The sequence below is a fragment of the Salvelinus namaycush genome, chromosome 8 (genome assembly GCF_016432855.1).
Source record: "Salvelinus namaycush isolate Seneca chromosome 8, SaNama_1.0, whole genome shotgun sequence".
In the NCBI taxonomy this organism is placed as follows: Eukaryota; Metazoa; Chordata; class Actinopteri; order Salmoniformes; family Salmonidae; genus Salvelinus; species Salvelinus namaycush.
In genome coordinates, this window is record NC_052314.1 from 64,970,201 (window position 1) to 64,996,300 (window position 26,100).

The 26,100-nt window shown below is 42.4% G+C and overlaps 1 protein-coding gene across 1 annotated transcript; it reads left to right on the forward strand.

The window, feature by feature from the left end:
- Positions 1-2,952: 2,952 nt before the first annotated feature.
- Positions 2,953-4,142, forward strand: LOC120052245 (CD209 antigen-like protein D). The gene is made up of 4 exons (XM_038999065.1): positions 2,953-2,983; positions 3,121-3,236; positions 3,322-3,422; positions 3,986-4,142. Exons 1-4 carry the CDS (start codon positions 2,953-2,955, stop codon positions 4,140-4,142), a joined length of 405 nt encoding a protein of 134 aa, XP_038854993.1.
- The last annotated feature ends 21,958 nt before the right edge of the window (positions 4,143-26,100 follow it).

Sequence of the window (26,100 nt, forward strand, 5' to 3'; positions counted from 1 at the left end):
GACAGGACATGTTACTGTATAACCAGCCAGGACATGTTACTGTATAACCAGCCAGGACGTGTTACTGTATAACCAGCCAGGACATGTTATTGTATAACCAGCCAGGACATGTTACTGTATAACATGACAGGACATGTTACTGTATAACCAGCCAGGACATGTTACTGTATAACCAGCCAGAACATGTTACTGTGTAACCAGCCAGGACATGTTACTGTATAACCAGCCAGGACATGTTACTGTATAACATGACAGGACATGTTACTGTATAACCAGCCAGGACATGTTACTGTATAACCAGCCAGGACATGTTACTGTGTAACCAGCCAGGACATGTTACTGTATAACCAGCCAGGACATGTTACTGTATAACCAGCCAGGACATGTTACTGTATAACCAGCCAGGACATGTTACTGTATAACATGACAGGACATGTTACTGTATAACCAGCCAGGACATGTTACTGTATAGCCAGCCAGGACATGTTACTGTATAACCAGCCAGGACATGTTACTGTATAACCAGACAGGACATGTTACTGTATAACATGACAGGACATGTTACTGTATAACCTGACAGGACATGTTACTGTATAACCAGCCAGGACATGTTACTGTATAACCAGCCAGGACATGTTACTGTATAACCAGCCAGGACATGTTACTGTATAACCAGCTAGGACATGTTACTGTATAACCAGCCATGACATGTTATTGTATAACCAGCCAGGACATGTTACTGTATAGCCAGCCATGGCATGTTACTGTTTAAACAGCCAGGACATGTTATTGTATAACCAGCCATGACATGTTACTGTATAACCAGCCATGACTTGTTACTGTATAACCAGCCAGGACATGTTATTGTATAACCAGCCAGGACATGTTACTGTATAACCAGCCATGACATGTTACTGTATAACCAGCCAGGACATGTTATTGTATAACCAGCCAGGACATGTTACTGTATAACCAGCCAGGACATGTTACTGTATAACCAGCCAGGACATGTTACTGTATAACCAGCCAGGACGTGTTACTGTATAACCAGCCAGGACATGTTACTGTATAACCAGCCAGGACATGTTACTGTATAACCAGCCATGACATGTTACTGTATAACCAGCCAGGACATGTTACTGTATAACCAGCCAGGACATGTTACTGTATAACCAGCCATGACATGTTACTGTATAACCAGCCAGGACATGTTACTGTATAACCAGCCAGGACATGTTACTGTATAACCAGCCAGGACATGTTATTGTATAACCAGCCAGGACATGTTATTGTATAACCAGCCAGGACATGTTACTGTATAACCAGCCAGGACATGTTACTGTATACCAGCCAGGACATGTTACTGTATAACCAGCCAGGACATGTTACTGTATAACCAGCCAGGACATGTTATTGTATAACCAGCCAGGACATGTTACTGTATAACATGACAGGACATGTTACTGTATAACCTGACAGGACATGTTACTGTATAACCAGACAGGACATGTTACTGTATAACCAGCCAGGACATGTTACTGTATAACCAGCCAGGACATGTTATTGTATAACCAGCCATGACATGTTACTGTATAACCAGCCAGGACATGTTACTGTATAACCAGCCAGGACATGTTATTGTATAACCAGCCAGGACATGTTACTGTATAACCAGCCAGGACATGTTACTGTATAACATGACAGGACATGTTACTGTATAACCAGCCATGACATGTTATTGTATAACCAGCCAGGACATGTTACTGTATAACCAGCCATGACATGTTACTGTATAACCAGCCAGGACATGTTATTGTATAACCTGACAGGACATGTTACTGTATAACCAGCCATGACATGTTATTGTATAACCAGCCAGGACATGTTACTGTATAACCAGCCATGACATGTTACTGTATAACCAGCCAGGACATGTTACTGTATAACCAGGCAGGACATGTTACTGTATAACCAGCCAGGACATGTTACTGTATAACCAGCCAAGACATGTTACTGTATAACCAGCCATGACATGTTACTGTATAACCAGCCAGGACATGTTACTGTATAACCAGCCATGACATGTTACTGTATAACCAGCCATGACATGTTACTGTATAACCAGCCAGGACATGTTACTGTATAACCAGCCAGGACATGTTACTGTATAACCAGCCAGAACATGTTACTGTATAACCAGCCAGGACATGTTACTGTACAACCAGCCAGGACATGTTACTGTATAACCAGCCAGGACATGTTACTGTATAACCTGACAGGACATGTTACTGTATAACCTGACAGGACATGTTACTGTATAACCAGCCAGGACATGTTACTGTATAACCAGTCAGGACATGTTACTGTATAACCAGCCAGGACATGTTACTGTATAACCAGCCAAGACATGTTACTGTATAACCAGCCATGACATGTTACTGTATAACCAGCCAGGACATGTTACTGTATAACCAGCCATGACATGTTACTGTATAACCAGCCATGACATGTTACTGTATAACCAGCCAGGACATGTTACTGTATAACCAGCCAGGACATGTTACTGTATAACCAGCCAGAACATGTTACTGTATAACCAGCCAGGACATGTTACTGTACAACCAGCCAGGACATGTTACTGTATAACCAGCCAGGACATGTTACTGTATAACCTGACAGGACATGTTACTGTATAACCTGACAGGACATGTTACTGTATAACCAGCCAGGACATGTTACTGTATAACCAGGCAGGACATGTTACTGTATAACCAGCCAGGACATGTTACTGTATAACCAGCCAGGGAATGTTACTGTATAACCAGCCAGGACATGTAACTGTATAACCAGCCAGGACATGTTACTGTATTACCAGCCATGACATGTTATTGTATAACCAGCCAGGACATGTTACTGTATAGCCAGCCAGGGCATGTTACTGTTTAACCAGCCATGACATGTTACCGTATAACCTCCAATGTCAGTGAGTAAACCTACAATAATAAATGATCATTAACAACACAGAACTGATCATGAGTCTGTGTTCTTTCATTAAGTGCCCAGCGTGATAAATTGAAGGAAATACATGTTTTCAACTTATAGAACAAAGTTGTCCTGAAGGCTGGCAGACGATTGAATCCAGTTGGTACTTCCTGTCTACTGAGACTAAAACCTGGAATGAGAGCAGAGAGGACTGTCTGAAGAGAGGAGCAGACCTGGTGATCATAAACAGTGATAAGGAACAGGTGAGAGAGAGAGAGAGAGAGAGACGGTTAGATATGATCAAACATATGAATATATATTTATCTTTCTCAACAACAGACATTTCTCGTCAACCTCAAGAAGAGAGTCTGGATTGGTCTGACTGACTCTGTTACTGAGGGGACCTGGAAATGGGTGGACGGCACCTCACTGACCACAAGGTGAGAGATGATAACTAATCTGTCAATAAGGCTCCATTCAACCTTTTTCTATGCAGGTTACTGATATTGATGATACCAGTCAAGACAATTAACTATGAAACATTTCTGTATATTATTTAGGATTATGATGTTGTAACTGTGACGTCTGATCGTTATTAACCCTGTAGGTACTGGTATTAACCATGATATCTGACTGTTTTTAACCCTGTAGGTGCTGGTATTAACCATGATATCTGACTGTTTTTAACCCTGTAGGTACTGGTATTAACCATGATATCTACCTGTTGTTAACACTGTAGGTACTGGTATTAACCATGATATCTGACTGTTTTTAACCCTGTAGGTACTGGTATTAACCATGATATCTGACTGTTTTTAACCCTGTAGGTACTGGTATTAAACATGATATCTGACTGTTTTTAACCCTGTAGGTACTGGTATTAACCATGATATCTGACTGTTGTTAACCCTGTAGGTACTGGTATTAACCATGATATCTGACTGTTTTTAACCCTATAGGTACTGGTATTAACCATGATATCTGACTGTTTTTAACCCTATAGGTACTGGTATGACCCACAGCCTGATAATGGTGGTGGCAAACCAGAAAATGGTGAGGAGGACTGTGTTGAGATACGTAATGATCAGGGTCCTCTGGAGGCATGGAATGACTTGTCGTGTGACAGCAAACTCAACTGGATTTGTGAGAAAGTGGTTTAACATCACCATGACAACATACAGTAGCCTACAGTGCACACAACTTTCTCTCTCTCTCTCTCTCTCTCTCTCTCTCTCTCTCTCTCTCTCTCTCTCTCTCTCTCTCTCTCTCTCTCTCTCTCTCTCTCTCTCTCTCTCTCTCTCTCTCTCTCTCTCTCTCTCTCTCTCTCTCTCTCTCTCTCTCTCTCAATTCAATTCAATTCAATTCAATTCAATTCAAGGGGCTTTATTGGCATGGGAAACATGTGTTAACATTGCCAAAGCAAGTGAGGTGGCAATACACAAAAGTGAAACAAACAATACAAATTAACAGTAAACATTACACATACAGAAGTTTCAAAACAATAAAGACATTACAAATGTCATATTATATATATATACAGTGTTGTAGCAATGTACGAATGGTTAAAGCACACAGGCTCTCTAACCCACGCACACGTCATGTTTTATTTGTTTGTATTTGCATATTAAAAGTCCAACTTATTTCCTGATTGTTGCTTCCTGTGTCTCAGTAGTTATGTTTCACACATTATCAGACACAACATTAAGTTAGCACAGTAGACTCAACAGAATACATTTAACAATGCAAATGTATAATTTTGCTGTTATAATACCAAACCACACACTCACACTCGTTTACATGTTTGTATGAGCATATTAATACAATTCCTACTTATTTCCTGATTGAAGCTTCCTGTCAACCAATAGGCTAGTTATGTTCCACAAAACATGGTGGAAGTGCGATGTTGCGCAACCGAGGTAATGGCGCTAAGTACAAACCTTTGTCTGCTGCATACAAGCCAAGTCAATTTAAAAACAAATCTATTTGTTCTCTTGAGGATCTTGGATCCCATCATTCTGCTAGCTCTGTTTAGAAACTCAAGGTGGAGTCGGTGCCCAGTAATGTTTTCTCTGAAATGAAGCCAAGCCAGGATGAAATGCCTGCAGCGGCAGCTATAGTAGAGACTTCCAGCCTTGGCCCAGATCATACCAGAGATGATTTTGGACGGGTAGGAGTGAGATTTGGGGAAAAAGTGTATCCCTGCTCTTTGGCCGACCCATATGTTGTGTCAAGATGGGAACTGTTACATATGTCACATTTTCGAGAAGTGGAATTGTTTAGATTTTGTGCATCCAGAGGCAGAGGGTGCTCCACATCACACATCTCAGGGCTCGACCTGTGGTGTGCTTTGCTCTGCGGAGCAGGGTGCCTCTCAAAGGAGTGATCAGTGGAGTGGCGTTGAGTGTAGATCTGAAAAACAATATTTCTGGTGTTGTTTACGTCCTCGGTTGGTGAGAAGTAGACCCGGTGACTGAGACTGAGAATACCCAGAATGTCTTGTTGAGCTTGAATAGAGAGTTCTTACCTGTCAGGTTTAGGTTATGTCAGCTATTTTGGGGTTTTGCAGAAGGTTTCCTATGCTGAGGCATTGAGGAAAGTAGATGATAGCTTAAGGGTGAGTGATTCGACTGGGAGCCCCCACTGAGTAGGACTGAAGACAGAGATCCAGAGAGGATATGTTTTAGATTTCTTGCGTTTATTGTCATGGTCATTAATTGTTCTGCACTAATGGAGCGGAAATCCCAGAAGATACTGTGTGGTAGCGGCAGCAGTGTGAGGGATTTTAGTGCAGAAGATCTACAGGGGATTTTGAGAGAAGGTGTTCCATCCTCCCAGGCCGACGGCCTGATGTAGCATATGATAGGGCCAAAGTAGAGGGATGGTGTGGTGGGTGTGTTGGTGAAAGTGCTGTATACAGGTGTAGGATCTGATAGGGCCAAGTGGTGGGATGGGGTGGTGGGTGTGTTGGGGATAGTGCTGTATACAGGTGTAGGATGTTAATTTGATCCCCCTGTTGCACAATAACTTTTCTGCAATGCATTTAGCATGTAGTTTAGTATTGGTAGTCTAGTATTAGGATGTATTTTCAAATACAAATAGTCTAATATTCTAATACTCCTACATATTTCAATCCAGGTCTGAAGCATATACTACTTTCTCTTCTGCACTGCAGGTGAAGCAGGAAGAGATACATTTTCCTTGATGGGCCTTGAGGGAAAGAAAGAGTTTTGGCGCCACCTGCTGACAATTGAAAGTAATAATCTCTCTGCAAAGAGGTGAGTTTATGAAGGAACAGTTTCTCTCTCTGTCGCCCTCTACAGACGGTCTGTGTCATGGTAACGCTGCTCCCTGTAATACTACGGTGAATCTTTTGTCAGAGGAAAAATCACTGTTACACTCAGCAAAACGCCTGTCACCGGTTGTCCTTTATTTCTCTTCTCTCTCTCTCTCTCTCTCTCTCTCTCTCACACTGTCTCTCCTTCCATCCATCCTGACCAGCAAAAACTCCAGGCCCCCATTATATAAATGACAGCACAGAGTTCTTCTGGTCAGGTGGTCAGCAAGTTGTAGCAAATACTCTTTTCCCCCAAACAGATAGACATTGATGTATCTATAATATGTGACCCATGTGGAGTCAAACCTACAGACCCCGGTGTTGTAACACTACAGACCCAGGTGTTGTACACTACAGACCCCGGTGTTGTACACTACAGACCCCGGTGTTGTAACACTACAGACCCCGGTGTTGTAACACTACAGACCCCAGTGTTGTACACTACAGACCCCGGTGTTGTACACTACAGACCCCGGTGTTGTACACTACAGACCCCGGTGTTGTAACACTACACACCCCGGTGTTGTAACACTACAGACCCCGGTGTTGTAACACTAACAGACCCTGGTGTTGTAATACTAACAGACCCCGGTGTTGTAACACTACAGACCCTGGTGTTGTAACACTAACACACCCTGGTGTTGTAACACTACAGACCCCCGTGTTGTAACACTACAGACCCCGGTGTTGTAACACTACAGACCCCGGTGTTGTAACACTAACAGACCCTGGTGTTGTAACACTACAGACCCCGGTGTTGTAACACTAACAGACCCTGGTGTTTTAACACTACACACCCCGGTGTTGTAACACTACAGACCCCGGTGTTGTAACACTACAGACCCTTGTTTATCCATCTGAGCTATTGGAACCTCCGTCTGTCCCTCTCTAGTGTCTGTCCCGCTCTCTTGCTAAGTTTTCCTGACCTGTCCGCTTCCTGTGTGGGTTGGAATGCAGATCCGTTTCCTGAGAAAGAAAGAAAGAAAGAAAGAAAGAAAGAAAGAAAGAAAGAAAGAAAGAAAGAAAGAAAGAAAGAAAGAAAGAAAGAAAGAAAGAAAGAAAGAAAGAAAGAAAGAAAGAAAGAAAGCAAACCAGGACCAGGAGACCTCAAGGCTAGAGAAACATTTAGCTGAGTTCATCTTATCCACTTTCCCCCTCTTGCCATGAACTAGGGCACAATCAGACACTTATATCTGTTGAACATGCTTCAGTGAAGGGCTAGAATTCCTCTCATAGTCTCACAGCCCAAAGTATTTAGATTTCTGTTCTATCGTTGGAAAGCTGAACAGGCACAATTCAGGAGTGGAACTATTCATACCATTCTATACAATCTAGCTCTATGTCTAAAGTGAGGTGAGTGGGGGCACCTGTTTTATTATTGACAGAAGTGGGGGCACATGTAGACTGCGGTCCAGTGGAGGCTGCTGAGGGGAGGGTGGCTCATAATAATGTTTGGAATGGTATTCATATCAACCGTATGGAAACCACGTCGTTGATGTGTTTGATACCATTCCATTGACTCCATTCCAGCCATTATTATCATCCGTCCTCCCCTCAGCAGCCTTCCAGCCTCCCCTGCTGCACACACACACAATATTGTACATCACACTCACACAAACACACACACACACATACACTCTCCCCTTCATGCATCCTACTGCTGTAGAGGTATGTGTGGAATACCCTCAAAAACATCTGACAAGCAAAGATGAGTGCATCACCGTCCCATCCAATGTGTATACCATCAGCCAGCTGCCTCCGTCACAAGCAACATGCAGCCTGCAGCCCCTCCCCTCTCCCCCTGACTCTCTGTCTCCAGTATGTCCTGCTGATGCTGCTGTGGCAACCGTATCCAAGGAAAACAGTCATTTCCTGGCCGTCTGCTGGAGGCGACCAATGCCAGCACAGACGGTGTCCAGCTTCAGTGTTGTTTCATCAGGGAGCTCTCGTCATCACCAAGTCCCAGACTCTGGCCCCAGACACTACAGCCAATAAACTACAGGAGGAGACAACAGGGCGTGTTCACTAGGAACCAAACAGAGCCAAACAATACGAAACAGAACCAACGGGGAGGGACCCAGATAAATTAGTCCAATAGAAAATCTTGTTTTCTTTGCAAAATCTTTTTCCGTTTGGAGTAAACTATTTCCGTTGCAAAACGTTTTAGACTAATGTTTACGGATTCTTACGGATTCGTCGACATCCATTACGACATGCTGCTACAAAACATACTGAATGGGATGCTTCAGCAGAAAGCCCCACATGTACTGTAAGCCAAGGAGGGCAAGTGACTTCCAGGACAGTGAATGCATAGACCTTTAACCCTGTCAGTCCCATGCCAGAATCTGTGTACAACCCTCATGTTTAGTGTTTCACCATTTCCTTTTCAGAGGAGACACTTTTATTCAAAGCGTTTTACCTGACAGTGAATGCATAGACTTTTAAGTGCATTTCATCCCTGCGGGAGTCAAACCCACAGCCCTGCAGATGCTGAGCCACACAGGACATAATACTGTAATGTGTAACAGACCATGTAACCCACAACCCCTCGAAGCACCCTTTCAGCCCTTCACTGTACATTGTCTCTTTCGGACGGGCCTCTATAAACCCAGTTTGTCTCCTGCATGTGTAACTCTGCTTTTGGTTCTGAGACTGAGACAGGGTGTTCTTTGTGAATCAGTTGACCTTTGAAAACAAACAGTCAGTCCGTCTCCAGAGACAAACAGACACACGACTGATCATCCATCACATCAACATTATAGTTTCAACCATGTTTTAAGGATATACATACAGTTTGTTTACAATATCATTGCAAATAATGGAATAAAAAACGTATATTTTGGGTTCTGATGTGTTACAACTGTTTAACTAAGTTCATGAGGCATTTATAAGTTATCATCTTTAAGAATGAATTGTTAGACTTTATATCATAAAACAGCTGTGAGAAACAGTCCTATTGTGACTGATTATGTCACACCCCCACCCTCTTATACGTGTGTGTGTGTGTGTGTGTGTGTGTGTGTGTGTGTGTGTGTGTGTGTGTGTGTGTGTGTGTGTGTGTGTGTGTGTGTGTGTGTGTGTGTGTGTGTGTGTGTGTGTGTGTGTGTGTGTGTGTGTATATATGTGTGTGTGTGTTCTCACATCAGTGTGTATCTCCTCAGGACCTGAGGATTCAGGGAGAACACTCTACAGGATGGTTGCTGTGAGCTTTGGGATTCTGTGTGTTCTACAAGTCACTCTCAACATCTCCCTGAGACTAGTCTGTGAGTGTATTGTTATCTAGTCATTACACTATATCAGACTTTCACAACAAGGTCTAAATTCAGATGTTATCTGTGTACAGTAGCTAAGTTCCTCCTCTGTTACAGACCAGTTACAACAACCTGACTGACTGAAGAGAGAGACCATCTTCAGGCAAAGGTTTGTTGCTAAGTTTCTCAATGTGTTCACCTTTGCTCTTCAACAGAGCAGATACTTAATACTTTGATTCCAATTCCTACTTCCTCTCCACCGAGAAAAAAACCTGGGCTTCCACCATGCTTCCACCATTTTTAAAGTAGTCAAAGTTTTTAACTGGGTGGGTTTTCCTATGGGTTGTAGCCTCAATGGCGCTACCCACATTGTCAAATATAAAGATGAGTCCTCTATCTATCACTATGGGTCAAGGTACAGTAATAGAAGGAAGAAACTGAGCTTGTAGAAAACAGCCAGTAGGGGGAGACAAACACTTATAAAGGTAGGTATTCATACACATGTAACAGGAGAGACTTAATTTAACTTAATTAGAAGTAAAATCAACACCAATAGTAAATATATATGGGTTTGAGAGTATAACGATACTTGCTAACTTTCACAATGTGTTCACCTTTGCTCTTCAGCAGAGCAGCGTTGTCAGGAGGAATGGAGATACTTTGACTGCAGTTTCTACTTTCTCTCCTCTGAGAAGAAAACCTGGGTTTCCACCATCCTTCCACCATTTCAAAGTACTCAAGGTTGTCAACTGGGTTGGTTTTTCTATGGATTGTAGCTATAATGGAACAGATATGAAGATGAATCCTCTATCTATCTCTATGGGTCAAGGTCACAGTAATAGAAGGAAGAAACTGAGCTTGTAGAAAACAGCCAGTAGGGGGAGACAAACACTTATAAAAGTAGGTATTATACCCAACACGAGGGACTTTTCTGACAGCATCACATTGACAAGCTGATAAAAGACAAAACCTCAAACGGACCCTTACCTTGACCCCCGACCTTCACCTAATTTTAACCAATTCACAAATTGAACAGATTATAACTGTTTTATGATTTAATAAAATGATGTTATTGATGTTTAAAATGAAGTATTTTTCTTTATAGATGTCATGTTGTACTTGTGGTGACCTTATATCCATGGATGAAAAGTGTCCTGTGTTTTCAGGACAGATGCAGTACATAAGACCTACATGGAATGTGAATAATGACATGAAGGGTACATCTCAAATGGCACCATATTCCCTGTATAGTGCACTACTTTTGACCAGGGTCCATCACTATGTAGGAAATAGGGTTCCATTTGGGACACAATAAGATTAAGGAAGTTATTGTTGGAACATCTATTGTATTGTAATTTCAGTTGATTTCAGCATGCGTTGCTGTGCCAACTCATATTTAGCCATACCACTGACTTCCTTTAATAACAGCTTCCTGTCTGTCTGTCTGTATGTCTGTCAGTGGTTGGTGGTTATTATCAGACCTGGGTCACGTATTCATTAGGAGACACCATAGTAAAATGTTTGGCAAATGAAAACATGTTATTCTTATTGGACAGGTACAGTTAGTCACTCTCTGTTTCGGTTTGCTTTCTTCTGTTTGGTGCCTAATGAATACAACCCAAATACTTTAGCTGTGCTTGGTTGAGCTTGTCTGGCTTAATGTAACCAATAGAATAGTCCCAAACACTCAAAGTATTTTACAGATATTAAATAGTTTTTAAACCCAGGTCTGGTTATTCATTATTTCTAAATCATCCAGAGACATTATTAACATGTATACATCCAATATGTTAATCAGTGATCTAGAGTAGTAAGAGATCATACATGAGGGTGTGTCTGCTGTATGTATTTGTATTTATTATGGATCCCCATTAGTTCCTGCCAATGCAGAGGCTACTCTTCCTGGGGTCCAGCAAAATTAAAAAAAAAAAAAAAATTGGAACAACAATACATTCACAACAGATTTCACAACACATTAAGTGTGTGCCCTCAGGCCCCTAATCTACAACACAAAATCCATGTGTACGTGTGTGTATAGTGCCTATGTTATCTAGTGTGTGTATGCATGTGTATGTTTCTATGTTCGTGTTGCTTCACAGTATGTGGGTGTAACTTCCCCCAGTAGACCAGGAAGTTACTCAGGAATCAGATAACAAGGTGAAAAGAAGAAGGTGTCCCAACTATAACCAGCCAGGACATGTTACTGTATAACCAGCTAGGACATGTTACTGTATAACCAGCCAGGACATGTTACTGTATAACCAGCCAGGACATGTTACTGTATAACCAGCTAGGACATGTTACTGTATAACCAGCCAGGACATGTTACTGTATAACCAGACAGGACATGTTACTGTATAACCAGCCATGACATGTTACTGTATAACCAGCCAGGACATGTTACTGTATAACCAGCCAGGACATGTTACTGTATAACCAGCCATGACATGTTACTGTATAACCAGCCAGGACATGTTACTGTATAACCAGCCAGGACATGTTACTGTATAACCAGCCAGGACATGTTACTGTATAACCAGACAGGACATGTTACTGTATAACCAGCCAGGACATGTTACTGTATAACCAGCCAGGACATGTTACTGTATAACCAGCCAGGACATGTTACTGTATAACCAGCCAGAACATGTTACTGTTTAACCAGCCAGGACATGTTACTGTATAACCAGCCAGGACATGTTACTGTATAACCACTGTATAACCAGCCAGGACATGTTACTGTATAACCAGCCAGGACATGTTACTGTATAACCAGCCATGACATGTTACTGTATAACCAGCCAGGACATGTTACTGTATAACCAGCCAGGACATGTTACTGTATAACCACTGTATAACCAGCCAGGACATGTTACTGTATAACCAGCCAGGACATGTTACTGTATAACCAGCCATGACATGTTACTGTATAACCAGCCAGGACATGTTACTGTATAACCAGCCAGGACATGTTACTGTATAACCAGCCGGGACATGTTACTGTATAACCAGCCAGGACATGTTACTGTTTAACCAGCCAGGACATGTTACTGTATAACCAGCCAGGACATGTTACTGTATAACCACTGTATAACCAGCCAGGACATGTTACTGTATAACCAGCCAGGACATGTTACTGTATAACCAGCCATGACATGTTACTGTATAACCAGCCAGGACATGTTACTGTATAACCAGCCAGGACATGTTACTGTATAACCACTGTATAACCAGCCAGGACATGTTACTGTATAACCAGCCAGGACATGTTACTGTATAACCAGCCAGGACATGTTACTGTATAACCAGCCAGGACATGTTACTGTATAACCAGCCATGACATGTTACTGTATAACCAGCCAGGACATGTTACTGTATAACCAGCCAGGACATGTTACTGTATAACCAGCCAGGACATGTTACTGTATAACCAGCCGGGACATGTTACTGTATAACCAGCCAGGACATGTTACTGTTTAACCAGCCAGGACATGTTACTGTATAACCAGCCAGGACATGTTACTGTATAACCAGCCATGACATGTTACTGTATAACCAGCCAGGACATGTTACTGTATAACCAGCCAGGACATGTTACTGTATAACCACTGTATAACCAGCCAGGACATGTTACTGTATAACCAGCCAGGACATGTTACTGTATAACCAGCCAGGACATGTTACTGTATAACCAGCCATGACATGTTACTGTATAACCAGCCAGGACATGTTACTGTATAACCAGCCAGGACATGTTACTGTATAACCAGCCAGGACATGTTACTGTTTAACCAGCCAGGACATGTTACTGTATAACCAGACAGGACATGTTTCTGTATAACCAGCCAGGACATGTTACTGTATAACCAGCCAGGACATGTTACTGTATAACCAGCCATGACATGTTACTGTATAACCAGCCAGGACATGTTACTGTATAACCAGCCAGGACATGTTACTGTATAACCAGCCAGGACATGTTACTGTTTAACCAGCCAGGACATGTTACTGTATAACCAGACAGGACATGTTTCTGTATAACCAGCCAGGACATGTTACTGTATAACCAGCCAGGACATGTTACTGTTTAACCAGCCATGACATGTTACTGTATAACCAGACAGGACACGTTTCTGTATAACCAGCCAGGACATGTTACTGTATAACCAGCCAGGACTTGTTTCTTTATAACCAGCTAGGACATGTTACTGTATAACCAGACAGGACATGTTTCTGTATAACCAGCCAGGACATGTTACTGTATAACCAGACAGGACATGTTTCTGTATAACCAGCCAGGACATGTTACTGTATAACCAGCCAGGACATGTTTCTTTATAACCAGACAGGACATGTTTCTGTATAACCAGCTAGGACATGTTACTGTATAACCAGCCAGAACATGTTACTGTATAACCAGCCAGGACATGTTACTGTATAACCAGCCAGGACATGTTTCTTTATAACCAGACAGGACATGTTTCTGTATAACCAGCTAGGACATGTTACTGTATAACCAGCCAGGACATGTTACTGTATAACCAGCCAGGTCATGTTACTGTATAACCAGCCAGATCATGTTACTGTATAACCAGCCAGGTCATGTTACTGTATAACCAGCCAGGACATGTTACTGTAAAACCAGCCAGGACATGTTACTGTAAAACCAGCCAGGACATGTTACTGTATAACCAGCCAGAACATGTAACTGTATAACCAGCCAGGACATGTTACTGTATAACCAGCCAGGATATGTTACTGTTTAACCAGCCAGTACATGTTACTGTATAACCAGCCAGGACATGTTGCTGTATAACCAGCCAGGACATGTTACTGTATAACCAGCCAGGACATGTTACCGTATAACCAGCCAGGACATGTTACCGTATACCAGTCAGGACATGTTACCGTATAACCAGCCAGGACTTGTTACTGTATAACCAGCCAGGACATGTTACTGTATAACCAGCCAGGACATGTTACTGTATAACCAGCCAGGACATGTTACTGTATAACCAGCCAGGACATGTTACTGTATAACCAGCCATGACATGTTACTGTATAACCAGCCAGGACATGTTACTGTATAACCAGCCAGAACATGTTACTGTATAACCAGCCAGGACATGTTACTGTATAACCAGCCAGGACATGTCACTGTATAACCAGCCAGGACATGTTACTGTTTAACCAGCCAGGACATGTTACTGTATAACCAGCCAGGACATGTTACTGTATAACCAGCCAGGACATGTTACTGTATAACCAGACAGGACACGTTTCTGTATAACCAGCCAGGACATGTTACTGTATAACCAGCCAGGACATGTTTCTTTATAACCAGCTAGGACATGTTACTGTATAACCAGCCAGGACATGTTACTGTATAACCAGACAGGACATGTTTCTGTATAACCAGCCAGGACATGTTACTGTATAACCAGCCAGGACATGTTACTCTATAACCAGACAGGACATGTTTCTGTATAACCAGCTAGGACATGTTACTGTATAACCAGCCAGGACATGTTACTGTATAGCCAGCCAGGACATGTTACTGTATAACCAGCCAGGACATTTACATTTTACATTTAAGTCATTTAGCAGACGCTCTTATCCAGAGCGACTTACAAATTACATGTTACTGTAACCAGCCAGGACATGTTACTGTATAACCAGCCAGGACATGTTACCGTATAACCAGCCAGGACATGTTACCGTATAACCAGTCAGGACATGTTACCGTATAACCAGCCAGGACTTGTTACTGTATAACCAGCCAGGACATGTTACCGTATAACCAGCCAGGACATGTTACCGTATAACCAGTCAGGACATGTTACCGTATAACAAGCCAGGACATGTTACTGTATAACCAGCCATGACATGTTACTGTATAACCAGCCAGGACATGTTACTGTATAACCAGCCAGGACATGTTACTGTATAACCAGCCAGGACATGTTACTGTATAACCAGCTAGGACATGTTACTGTATAACCAGCCAGGACATATTACTGTATAACCAGCCAGGACATGTTACTGTATATCCAGTCAGGACATGTTACTGTATAACCAGCCAGGACATGTTACTGTATAACCAGCCAGGATATGTTACTGTTTAACCAGCCAGGACATGTTACTGTATAACCAGCCAGGACATTTTACTGTATAACCAGCCAGGATATGTTACTGTATAACCAGCCAGGACATGTTACTGTATAACCAGCCAGGACATGTTACTGTATAACCAGTCAGGACATGTTACCGTATAACCAGCCAGGACTTGTTACTGTATAACCAGCCAGGACATGTTACTGTATAACCAGCCAGGATATGTTGCTGTATAACCAGCCATGACATGTTACTGTATAACCAGCCAGGACATGTTACTGTATAACCAGCCAGGACATGTTACTGTATAACCAGCCAGGACATGTTACTGTATAACCAGCCAGGACATGTTACTGTATAACCAGCCAGGACATGTTACTGTATAACCAGCCAGGACATGTTACTGTATAACCAGCCAGGACATGTTACTGTATAACCAGCCAGGACATGTTACTGTATAACCAGCCAGGATATGTTGCTGTATAACCAGCCATGACATGTTACTGTATAACCAGCCAGGACATGTTACTGTATAACCAGCCAGGACATGTTACTGTATAACCAGCCAGGACATGTTACTGTATAACCAGCCAGGACATGTTACTGTATAACCAGCCAGGACATGTTACTGTTTAACCAGCCAGGACATGTTACTGAATAACCAGCCAGGACATGTTACTGTATGTTACGCACGCCTCTGAGAAGAGGGAAAGCAACTCCCTGCTACAACTCAACTCTCTGTGAAGTGCAAGAGGTATGGACTGTAGGTGCGAGAAAGGACGACAAAGGCAGAATTTACCGTTTACTAGGATTTATTTCCTACACGGTAATATGGGGAAAAGGGGCTGGACAAAACCAAAGCAAAGAAAGTAAATATCAAAGTTCCCCCTCTCCTATCTAACTTGCCTACCCACTTACTTACCTAACTTAGCACCACCTGGTGCCCTAACCAAAATACAGGGGGTGGTCCGCACAGGTCTTACCTAGTGTGCCTAGACAGTAAATATACTACGGGTATATGTATGCCCTTGGGCCTCTTGCCTAAGCACTCCCAAAGTGCCTTCCCCTTCCCCCCTGGGAACAAATGAAACAGAATAATTATTAACAATTTCACAAACACTCACAAACACAGGACATAGCAAAGCTGCTACCAACAACAACTAATATAGTACATACCAACACTTTCTGATACACAACCAACACTATACAAAATATTCAATTCTATCTCTGATCTCTTCTCCTTCTCTCTCTAATGATCTCTCCAAAACATTCAATCTCCCTCTAATCTTTCTCCAAAATATTCAATTCTATCTCTGATCTCCAAATCTCTACTCTCTTCTTCCTGAGCAGAACACTGGCTTTTATCTTCAGGTGGCAATGGTGATTAGAGTCAGCTGCTTCTTGACGAGGGGGCGGGGTCAGCTCCAATCATCAATTAGCCTGGGGTCGACCAATCAGCTGGTTGGGGAGTACTTCAGGAAGCCATCTCCTGAAACACACACACTCAAATACAAAACAGAACACAGAAACTGGGGAACGTAACACTGTATAACCAGCCAGGACATGTTACTGTATAACCAGCCAGGTCATGTTACTGTATAACCAGCCAGATCATGTTACTGTATAACCAGCCAGGTCATGTTACTGTATAACCAGCCAGGACATGTTACTGTAAAACCAGCCAGGACATGTTACTGTAAAACCAGCCAGGACATGTTACTGTATAACCAGCCAGAACATGTAACTGTATAACCAGCCAGGACATGTTACTGTATAACCAGCCAGGATATGTTACTGTTTAACCAGCCAGTACATGTTACTGTATAACCAGCCAGGACATGTTACTGTATAACCAGCCAGGACATGTTACTGTATAACCAGCCAGGACATGTTACCGTATAACCAGCCAGGACATGTTACCGTATACCAGTCAGGACATGTTACCGTATAACCAGCCAGGACTTGTTACTGTATAACCAGCCAGGACATGTTACTGTATAACCAGCCAGGACATGTTACTGTATAACCAGCCAGGACATGTTACTGTATAACCAGCCAGGACATGTTACTGTATAACCAGCCATGACATGTTACTGTATAACCAGCCAGGACATGTTACTGTATAACCAGCCAGAACATGTTACTGTATAACCAGCCAGGACATGTTACTGTATAACCAGCCAGGACATGTCACTGTATAACCAGCCAGGACATGTTACTGTTTAACCAGCCAGGACATGTTACTGTATAACCAGCCAGGACATGTTACTGTATAACCAGCCAGGACATGTTACTGTATAACCAGACAGGACACGTTTCTGTATAACCAGCCAGGACATGTTACTGTATAACCAGCCAGGACATGTTTCTTTATAACCAGCTAGGACATGTTACTGTATAACCAGCCAGGACATGTTACTGTATAACCAGACAGGACATGTTTCTGTATAACCAGCCAGGACATGTTACTGTATAACCAGCCAGGACATGTTACTCTATAACCAGACAGGACATGTTTCTGTATAACCAGCTAGGACATGTTACTGTATAACCAGCCAGGACATGTTACTGTATAGCCAGCCAGGACATGTTACTGTATAACCAGCCAGGACATTTACATTTTACATTTAAGTCATTTAGCAGACGCTCTTATCCAGAGCGACTTACAAATTACATGTTACTGTAACCAGCCAGGACATGTTACTGTATAACCAGCCAGGACATGTTACCGTATAACCAGCCAGGACATGTTACCGTATAACCAGTCAGGACATGTTACCGTATAACCAGCCAGGACTTGTTACTGTATAACCAGCCAGGACATGTTACCGTATAACCAGCCAGGACATGTTACCGTATAACCAGTCAGGACATGTTACCGTATAACAAGCCAGGACATGTTACTGTATAACCAGCCATGACATGTTACTGTATAACCAGCCAGGACATGTTACTGTATAACCAGCCAGGACATGTTACTGTATAACCAGCCAGGACATGTTACTGTATAACCAGCTAGGACATGTTACTGTATAACCAGCCAGGACATATTACTGTATAACCAGCCAGGACATGTTACTGTATATCCAGTCAGGACATGTTACTGTATAACCAGCCAGGACATGTTACTGTATAACCAGCCAGGATATGTTACTGTTTAACCAGCCAGGACATGTTACTGTATAACCAGCCAGGACATTTTACTGTATAACCAGCCAGGATATGTTACTGTATAACCAGCCAGGACATGTTACTGTATAACCAGCCAGGACATGTTACTGTATAACCAGTCAGGACATGTTACCGTATAACCAGCCAGGACTTGTTACTGTATAACCAGCCAGGACATGTTACTGTATAACCAGCCAGGATATGTTGCTGTATAACCAGCCATGACATGTTACTGTATAACCAGCCAGGACATGTTACTGTATAACCAGCCAGGACATGTTACTGTATAACCAGCCAGGACATGTTACTGTATAACCAGCCAGGACATGTTACTGTATAACCAGCCAGGACATGTTACTGTATAACCAGCCAGGACATGTTACTGTATAACCAGCCAGGACATGTTACTGTATAACCAGCCAGGACATGTTACTGTATAACCAGCCAGGATATGTTGCTGTATAACCAGCCATGACATGTTACTGTATAACCAGCCAGGACATGTTACTGTATAACCAGCCAGGACATGTTACTGTATAACCAGCCAGGACATGTTACTGTATAACCAGCCAGGACATGTTACTGTATAACCAGCCAGGACATGTTACTGTTTAACCAGCCAGGACATGTTACTGAATAACCAGCCAGGACATGTTACTGTATGTTACGCACGCCTCTGAGAAGAGGGAAAGCAACTCCCTGCTACAACTCAACTCTCTGTGAAGTGCAAGAGGTATGGACTGTAGGTGCGAGAAAGGACGACAAAGGCAGAATTTACCGTTTACTAGGATTTATTTCCTACACGGTAATATGGGGAAAAGGGGCTGGACAAAACCAAAGCAAAGAAAGTAAATATCAAAGTTCCCCCTCTCCTATCTAACTTGCCTACCCACTTACTTACCTAACTTAGCACCACCTGGTGCCCTAACCAAAATACAGGGGGTGGTCCGCACAGGTCTTACCTAGTGTGCCTAGACAGTAAATATACTACGGGTATATGTATGCCCTTGGGCCTCTTGCCTAAGCACTCCCAAAGTGCCTTCCCCTTCCCCCCTGGGAACAAATGAAACAGAATAATTATTAACAATTTCACAAACACTCACAAACACAGGACATAGCAAAGCTGCTACCAACAACAACTAATATAGTACATACCAACACTTTCTGATACACAACCAACACTATACAAAATATTCAATTCTATCTCTGATCTCTTCTCCTTCTCTCTCTAATGATCTCTCCAAAACATTCAATCTCCCTCTAATCTTTCTCCAAAATATTCAATTCTATCTCTGATCTCCAAATCTCTACTCTCTTCTTCCTGAGCAGAACACTGGCTTTTATCTTCAGGTGGCAATGGTGATTAGAGTCAGCTGCTTCTTGACGAGGGGGCGGGGTCAGCTCCAATCATCAATTAGCCTGGGGTCGACCAATCAGCTGGTTGGGGAGTACTTCAGGAAGCCATCTCCTGAAACACACACACTCAAATACAAAACAGAACACAGAAACTGGGGAACGTAACACTGTATAATCAGCCAGGACATGTTACTGTATAACCAGCCAGGACATGTTACTGTATAACCAGCCAGGACATGTTACTGTATAACCAGCCATGACATGTTACTGTATAACCAGCCATGACATGTTACTGTATAACCAGCCAGGACATGTTACTGTATAACCAGCCAGGACATGTTACTGTATAACCAGACAGGACATGTTACTGTATAACCAGCCAGGACATGTAACTGTATAACTAGCCAGGACATGTTACTGTATAACCAGCCAGGACATGTAACTGTATAACCAGCCAGGACATGTTACTGTATAACCAGCCAGGACATGTTACTGTATAACCAGCCAGGACATGTAACTTTATAACCAGCCAGGACATGTTACTGTATAACCAGCCAGGACATGTTACTGTATAACCAGCCAGGACATGTTACTGTATAACCAGCTTGGACATGTTACTGTATAACCAGCCAGGACATGTTACTGTATAACCAGCCAGGACATGTTACTGTATAACCAGCCAGGACATGTAACTGTATAACCAGCCAGGACATGTTACTGTATAACCAGCCAGGACATGTTACTGTATATCCAGTCAGGACATGTTACTGTATAACCAGCCAGGACATGTTACTGTATAACCAGCCAGGACATGTTACTGTATAACCAGCCAGGACATGTTGCTGTTTAACCAGCCAGGACATGTAACTGTATAACCAGCCAGGACATGTTACTGTATAACCAGCCAGGACATGTTACTGTATAACCAGCCAGGACATGTTGCTGTTTAACCAGCCATGACATGTTTCTGTTCCACAAATCTCCATCTACAACATGGTCAAATGCAATCAGCTTCGGACTCAGACACTCTGTACTGGGGGCCCTTCCCTGGGTGCACAATGAGTTTTTACCCCTAGCACTACACAAGGGATTCTAATCATCAAAGCTTGATGATGAATTGGTTATTTGAATCAGCTGTGTAGTGTAGGTTAAAAACCAAAACGTTCAACAAGGGGGGCCCCAGGACTGAGTTTGGGAAACCCTGCTTTAAGACACTGTAGCTATAGTCAACAAACATTGTTAAAAATGTTGGAGGGCATCTATACAAAGCCAGATATGACCATTAAGGTTTGACAGAGGTGAGATGGAAGAGAGGATTGTGGATATCTACATCAGTGCAGAGATCCTGAGAGGCGTTGAGATCAGCACCACGACACATCTGCAGAATGGCCAGCTACATGACAGTTACAACACCCTTACTGAAGAGAGAGGCTAGCTACAGACAAGCTAAGACAACCTGATTGAAGAGAGAGGCTAGCTACAGACCAGTTACAACAACCTGACTGAAGAGAGAGACCAGCTACAGACAAGCTAAGACAACCTGATTGAAGAGAGAGACCAGCTACAGACCAGTTATAACAACCTGACTGAAGAGAGAGGCTAGCTACAGACCAGTTACAACAAGTAGACTAAAGACAGACAACATCTACAGACCAGTTACAACAATCTGACTGAATAGAGAAACCAGCTTCAGACCAGTTACAATACCCTGACTAAAGAGAGAGACCAGCTACAGACCCGTTACAACAACCTGACTAAAGAGAGAGACCAGCTACAGACCAGTTACAACAACCTGACTGAAGAGAGAGACCAGCTACAGGCAAGCTACAACAGCTTAACAAAAGAGAGAGACCAGTTACAGACCAGTTACAACAACCTGACTAAAGAGAGAGACCAGCTACAGACCCGTTACAACAACCTGACTAAAGAGAGAGACCAGTTACAGACCAGATACAACAACCTGACTGAAGAGAGAGACCAGCTACAGGCAAGATACAAAAACCTGACTAAAGAGAGAGACCAGTTACAGACCAGTTACAACAACCTGACTGAAGAGAGAGACCAGCTACAGGCAAGCTACAACAGCTTAACAAAAGAGAGAGACCAGTTACAGACCAGTTACAACAACCTGACTAAAGAGAGAGACCAGCTACAGACCCGTTACAACAACCTGACTAAAGAGAGAGACCAGTTACAGACCAGATACAACAACCTGACTGAAGAGAGAGACCAGCTACAGGCAAGATACAAAAACCTGACTAAAGAGAGAGACCAGTTACAGACCAGATACAACAACCTGACTGAAGAGAGAGACCAGCTACAGGCAAGATACAACAACTTGACTAAAGAGAGAGACCAGCTACAAAGGGAGAGTGATGATTTTGAAGGCTGGTACTACATCTCGACCAAGACAAAAAACTGGAGGGACAGAAGAAAGGACTGAATGAACAGAGGAACAGCATTGAAGCCTCATTTATCAAGACTACTTAACCCATCATAGTCTAAGCCCTGTTTCATCTGGGGGGGAGGGGGGCTGAGATCTAAAACAGCAACATTTTCTCTCAGCCTCATGGCAAAATGTGGAGATTAGCTACAAACTGAGCAACTCCACTGCCACGACAGCAAACGACACACAACTTTTTTTTGTATGAACATATTCATGTAATCACTACTTATCAGCATCCTGTGTGTCTAGATTTAAAGAAGTATAAAATGTCCCAACCTCAAACACCATGTTACTATTTCATCATCTTCCTCTTTTGACATTTTCCTTTAAATCTGGGGATGACATCTTAAACAGTTAGTCTCAGACAGAGCAGAGACAGAGACAGACCCAGAAACAGACAGAGTGGCAACGATAGGACCAGAACCTGAGTATGGACAGAAAACACAGTAAGTTGTTGGAGATGTCTGAAGCCATCTATGCTGAACCAGATATGATTAAGAAGGTCAAGTTTAACAGAGGTGAGATGAAGGAGAGGATTGTGGATATCTACGTCAGTGCAGACACCCTGAGAGACGGTGAGACCAGCACCAAGAGAGAAGAGACAGCAGACACTGCTCCTAATAATGGACCAGGAGACCAGCACTCAGGTAACACACACACACGCACTCACTCACACACGCAAATAAATGACACACACAATATATTAAACAGGTGAGATTACCCTGTAGTACGATACCTTTATTTGTCCCAATCTTGGATGATACAGTAAAACATATTACCAAAGATCTTTTATCATTTGTGATTCAGTACATGTTCAGTGGTGGAAGAGACCCTCTGGAGTTGCTGCAGTGTGTCTGGGGCTGCTGTGTGTTCTCCTACTGGCTGGGATCATAGGCCTGTCTGTACAATGTAAGTCTATAGTATATCTACACTAAACAACAATATAAATGCAACATGCAAACATTTCTAAGATTTTATAAGTTACAGTTCATATCAGTCAATTGAATTAAATTAATTAGGCCCTAATCTATGGATGTCACATGACTGGCAGAGGTTCAGCCATGGGTGGGCCTTGGAGGGCATAGGTCCACCCACTTGGCAGCCAGATTCCAACCACTGGGGAACCAGGCTCAGCCAATCAGAATGAGTTTTTCCCCACAAAAGGGCTTTATAACAGACAGAAATACTCCTCAACACCCTCCCTCAGACGATCCAACAGGTGAAGAAGCCAGATGTGGAGGTCATGGGCTTGCGTGGCTACATGTGGTCTCCGGTTGTTAGGCCAGTTGGACGTACTGCCAAATTCTCTAAAACGACATTGGTAGAGAAATGAACATTAATTTATCTGGCAACAGCTCTGGTGGACATTCCTGCAATCAGCCTACCAGTTGCACGTTCCCTCAAGACTTGAGACATCTGTGGCAAATCTACACATTTTATAGTGGCCTTTTATTGTCCACAGCAGAAGGTGCACCTGTGTAATGATCATGCTGTTTAATCAGCTTCATGATATGCCACACCTGTCAGATGGATGGACTATCTTGGCAAAGGATAAATGCTGACGAACAGGGATGTAAACACATTTGAGAGAAATAAGCTTCTTGTGCGTATGAAACATTTCTGGGATCTTTCAATTCATCTCATGAAACATGGGACCAACAGTTTACATGTTACATTTATATTTCTGTTCACTGTTTAAATAGTTCTTATAATTCAGATTTAGTAGTTCTGATGTGATCTATTTTAGTAAGCAACTTCTTCTTTATTGTTGTTGCAGACAGCAACGTCTCAAAGAAATCATCTGCAGAGAGAGACCAGCTACAGAACAGTTACAACAACCTGACTAAAGGGAGAGACCAGCTACAGACTGAGAGAGATTTTCTTAGCGGGTGGCTTACCAATTGCAGTGAGTAAACCTACAGTAATACATTATCATTAACAACACACACCTGATTATGTGTATGTATTCTGTCATTAAGTGTCCAGCATCATACATTGAAGGAAATACATGTTTTCAACTTGTAAAACAAACTTGTCCTGAAGGCTGGCAGAAGTTTGAATCCAGTTGGTACTTCCTGTCTACTGAGACTAAAACCTGGAATGAGAGCAGAGAGGACTGTCTGAAGAGAGGAGCAGACCTGGTGATCATAAACAGCAGAGAGGAACAGGTGAGAGAGAGAAAGAGAGAGATGGGTAGATATGATCAAACATATGAATATATTTTTATCTTTCTCAACAACAGACATTTCTCGTCAACCTCAAGAAGAGTGTCTGGATTGGTCTGACTGACTCTGTTAAGGAAGGGACCTGGAAATGGGTGGACGGCACCCCACTGACCACAGGGTGAGAGATGATAACTAATCTGTCAATAAGGCTCCATTCAACCTTTTTCTATACAGGTTACTGTCATTGATGATAGCAGTCAAACCAGTAAACTATAAGATGAAAAATGTCTACATATTATTTAGTATTATGATGTTGTAACTGTGATGTCTTATTGTTGTTAACCCTGTAGGTACTGGTATTAACCATGATATCTGACTGTTTTTAACCCTGTAGGTACTGGTATTAACCATGATATCTGACTGTTGTTAACCCTGTAGGTACTGGTATTAACCATGATATCTGACTGTTGTTAACCCTGTAGGTACTGGTATTAACCATGACATCTGACTGTTGTTAACCCTGTAGGTACTGGTATTAACCATGATATCTGACTGTTTTTAACCCTGTAGGTACTGGTATTAACCATGATATCTGACTGTTGTTAACCCTTAGGTACTGGTATTAACCATGAATCTGACTGTTGTTAACCCTGTAGGTACTGGTATTAACCATGACATCTGACTGTTGTTAACCCTGTAGGTACTGGTATTAACCATGATATCTGACTGTTGTTAACCCTGTAGGTACTGGTATTAACCATGATATCTGACTGTTGTTAACCCTGTAGGTACTGGTATTAACCATGATATCTGACTGTTGTTAACCCTGTAGGTACTGGTATTAACCATGATATCTGACTGTTGTTAACCCTGTAGGTACTGGTATTAACCATGATATCTGACTGTTTTTAACCCTGTAGGTATTGGTATTAACCATGATATCTGACTGTTGTTAACCCTGTAGGTACTGGTATTAACCATGATATCTGACTGTTTTTAACCCTGTAGGTACTGGTATTAACCATGATATCTGACTGTTTTTAACCCTGTAGGTACTGGTATTAACCATGATATCTGACTGTTGTTAACCCTGTAGGTACTGGTATTAACCATGATATCTGACTGTTTTTAACCCTGTAGGTACTGGTATTAACCATGATATCTGACTGTTGTTAACCCTGTAGGTACTGGTATTAACCATGATATCTGACTGTTTTTAACCCTGTAGGTACTGGTTTTAACCATGATATCTACCTGTTGTTAACACTGTAGGTACTGGTA

Bases quoted from the DNA above. Each gene is read 5' to 3' on its own strand.
- LOC120052245 (XM_038999065.1), top strand. From the start codon at position 2,953: ATGACATGTTACCGTATAACCTCCAATGTCA. The intron at 2,984-3,120 runs GTGAGTAAACCT...GTTGTCCTGAAG, and splicing joins CCGTATAACCTCCAATGTCA to GCTGGCAGACGATTGAATCC. The intron at 3,423-3,985 runs GTGAGAGATGAT...TTAACCCTATAG, and splicing joins GGCACCTCACTGACCACAAG to GTACTGGTATGACCCACAGC.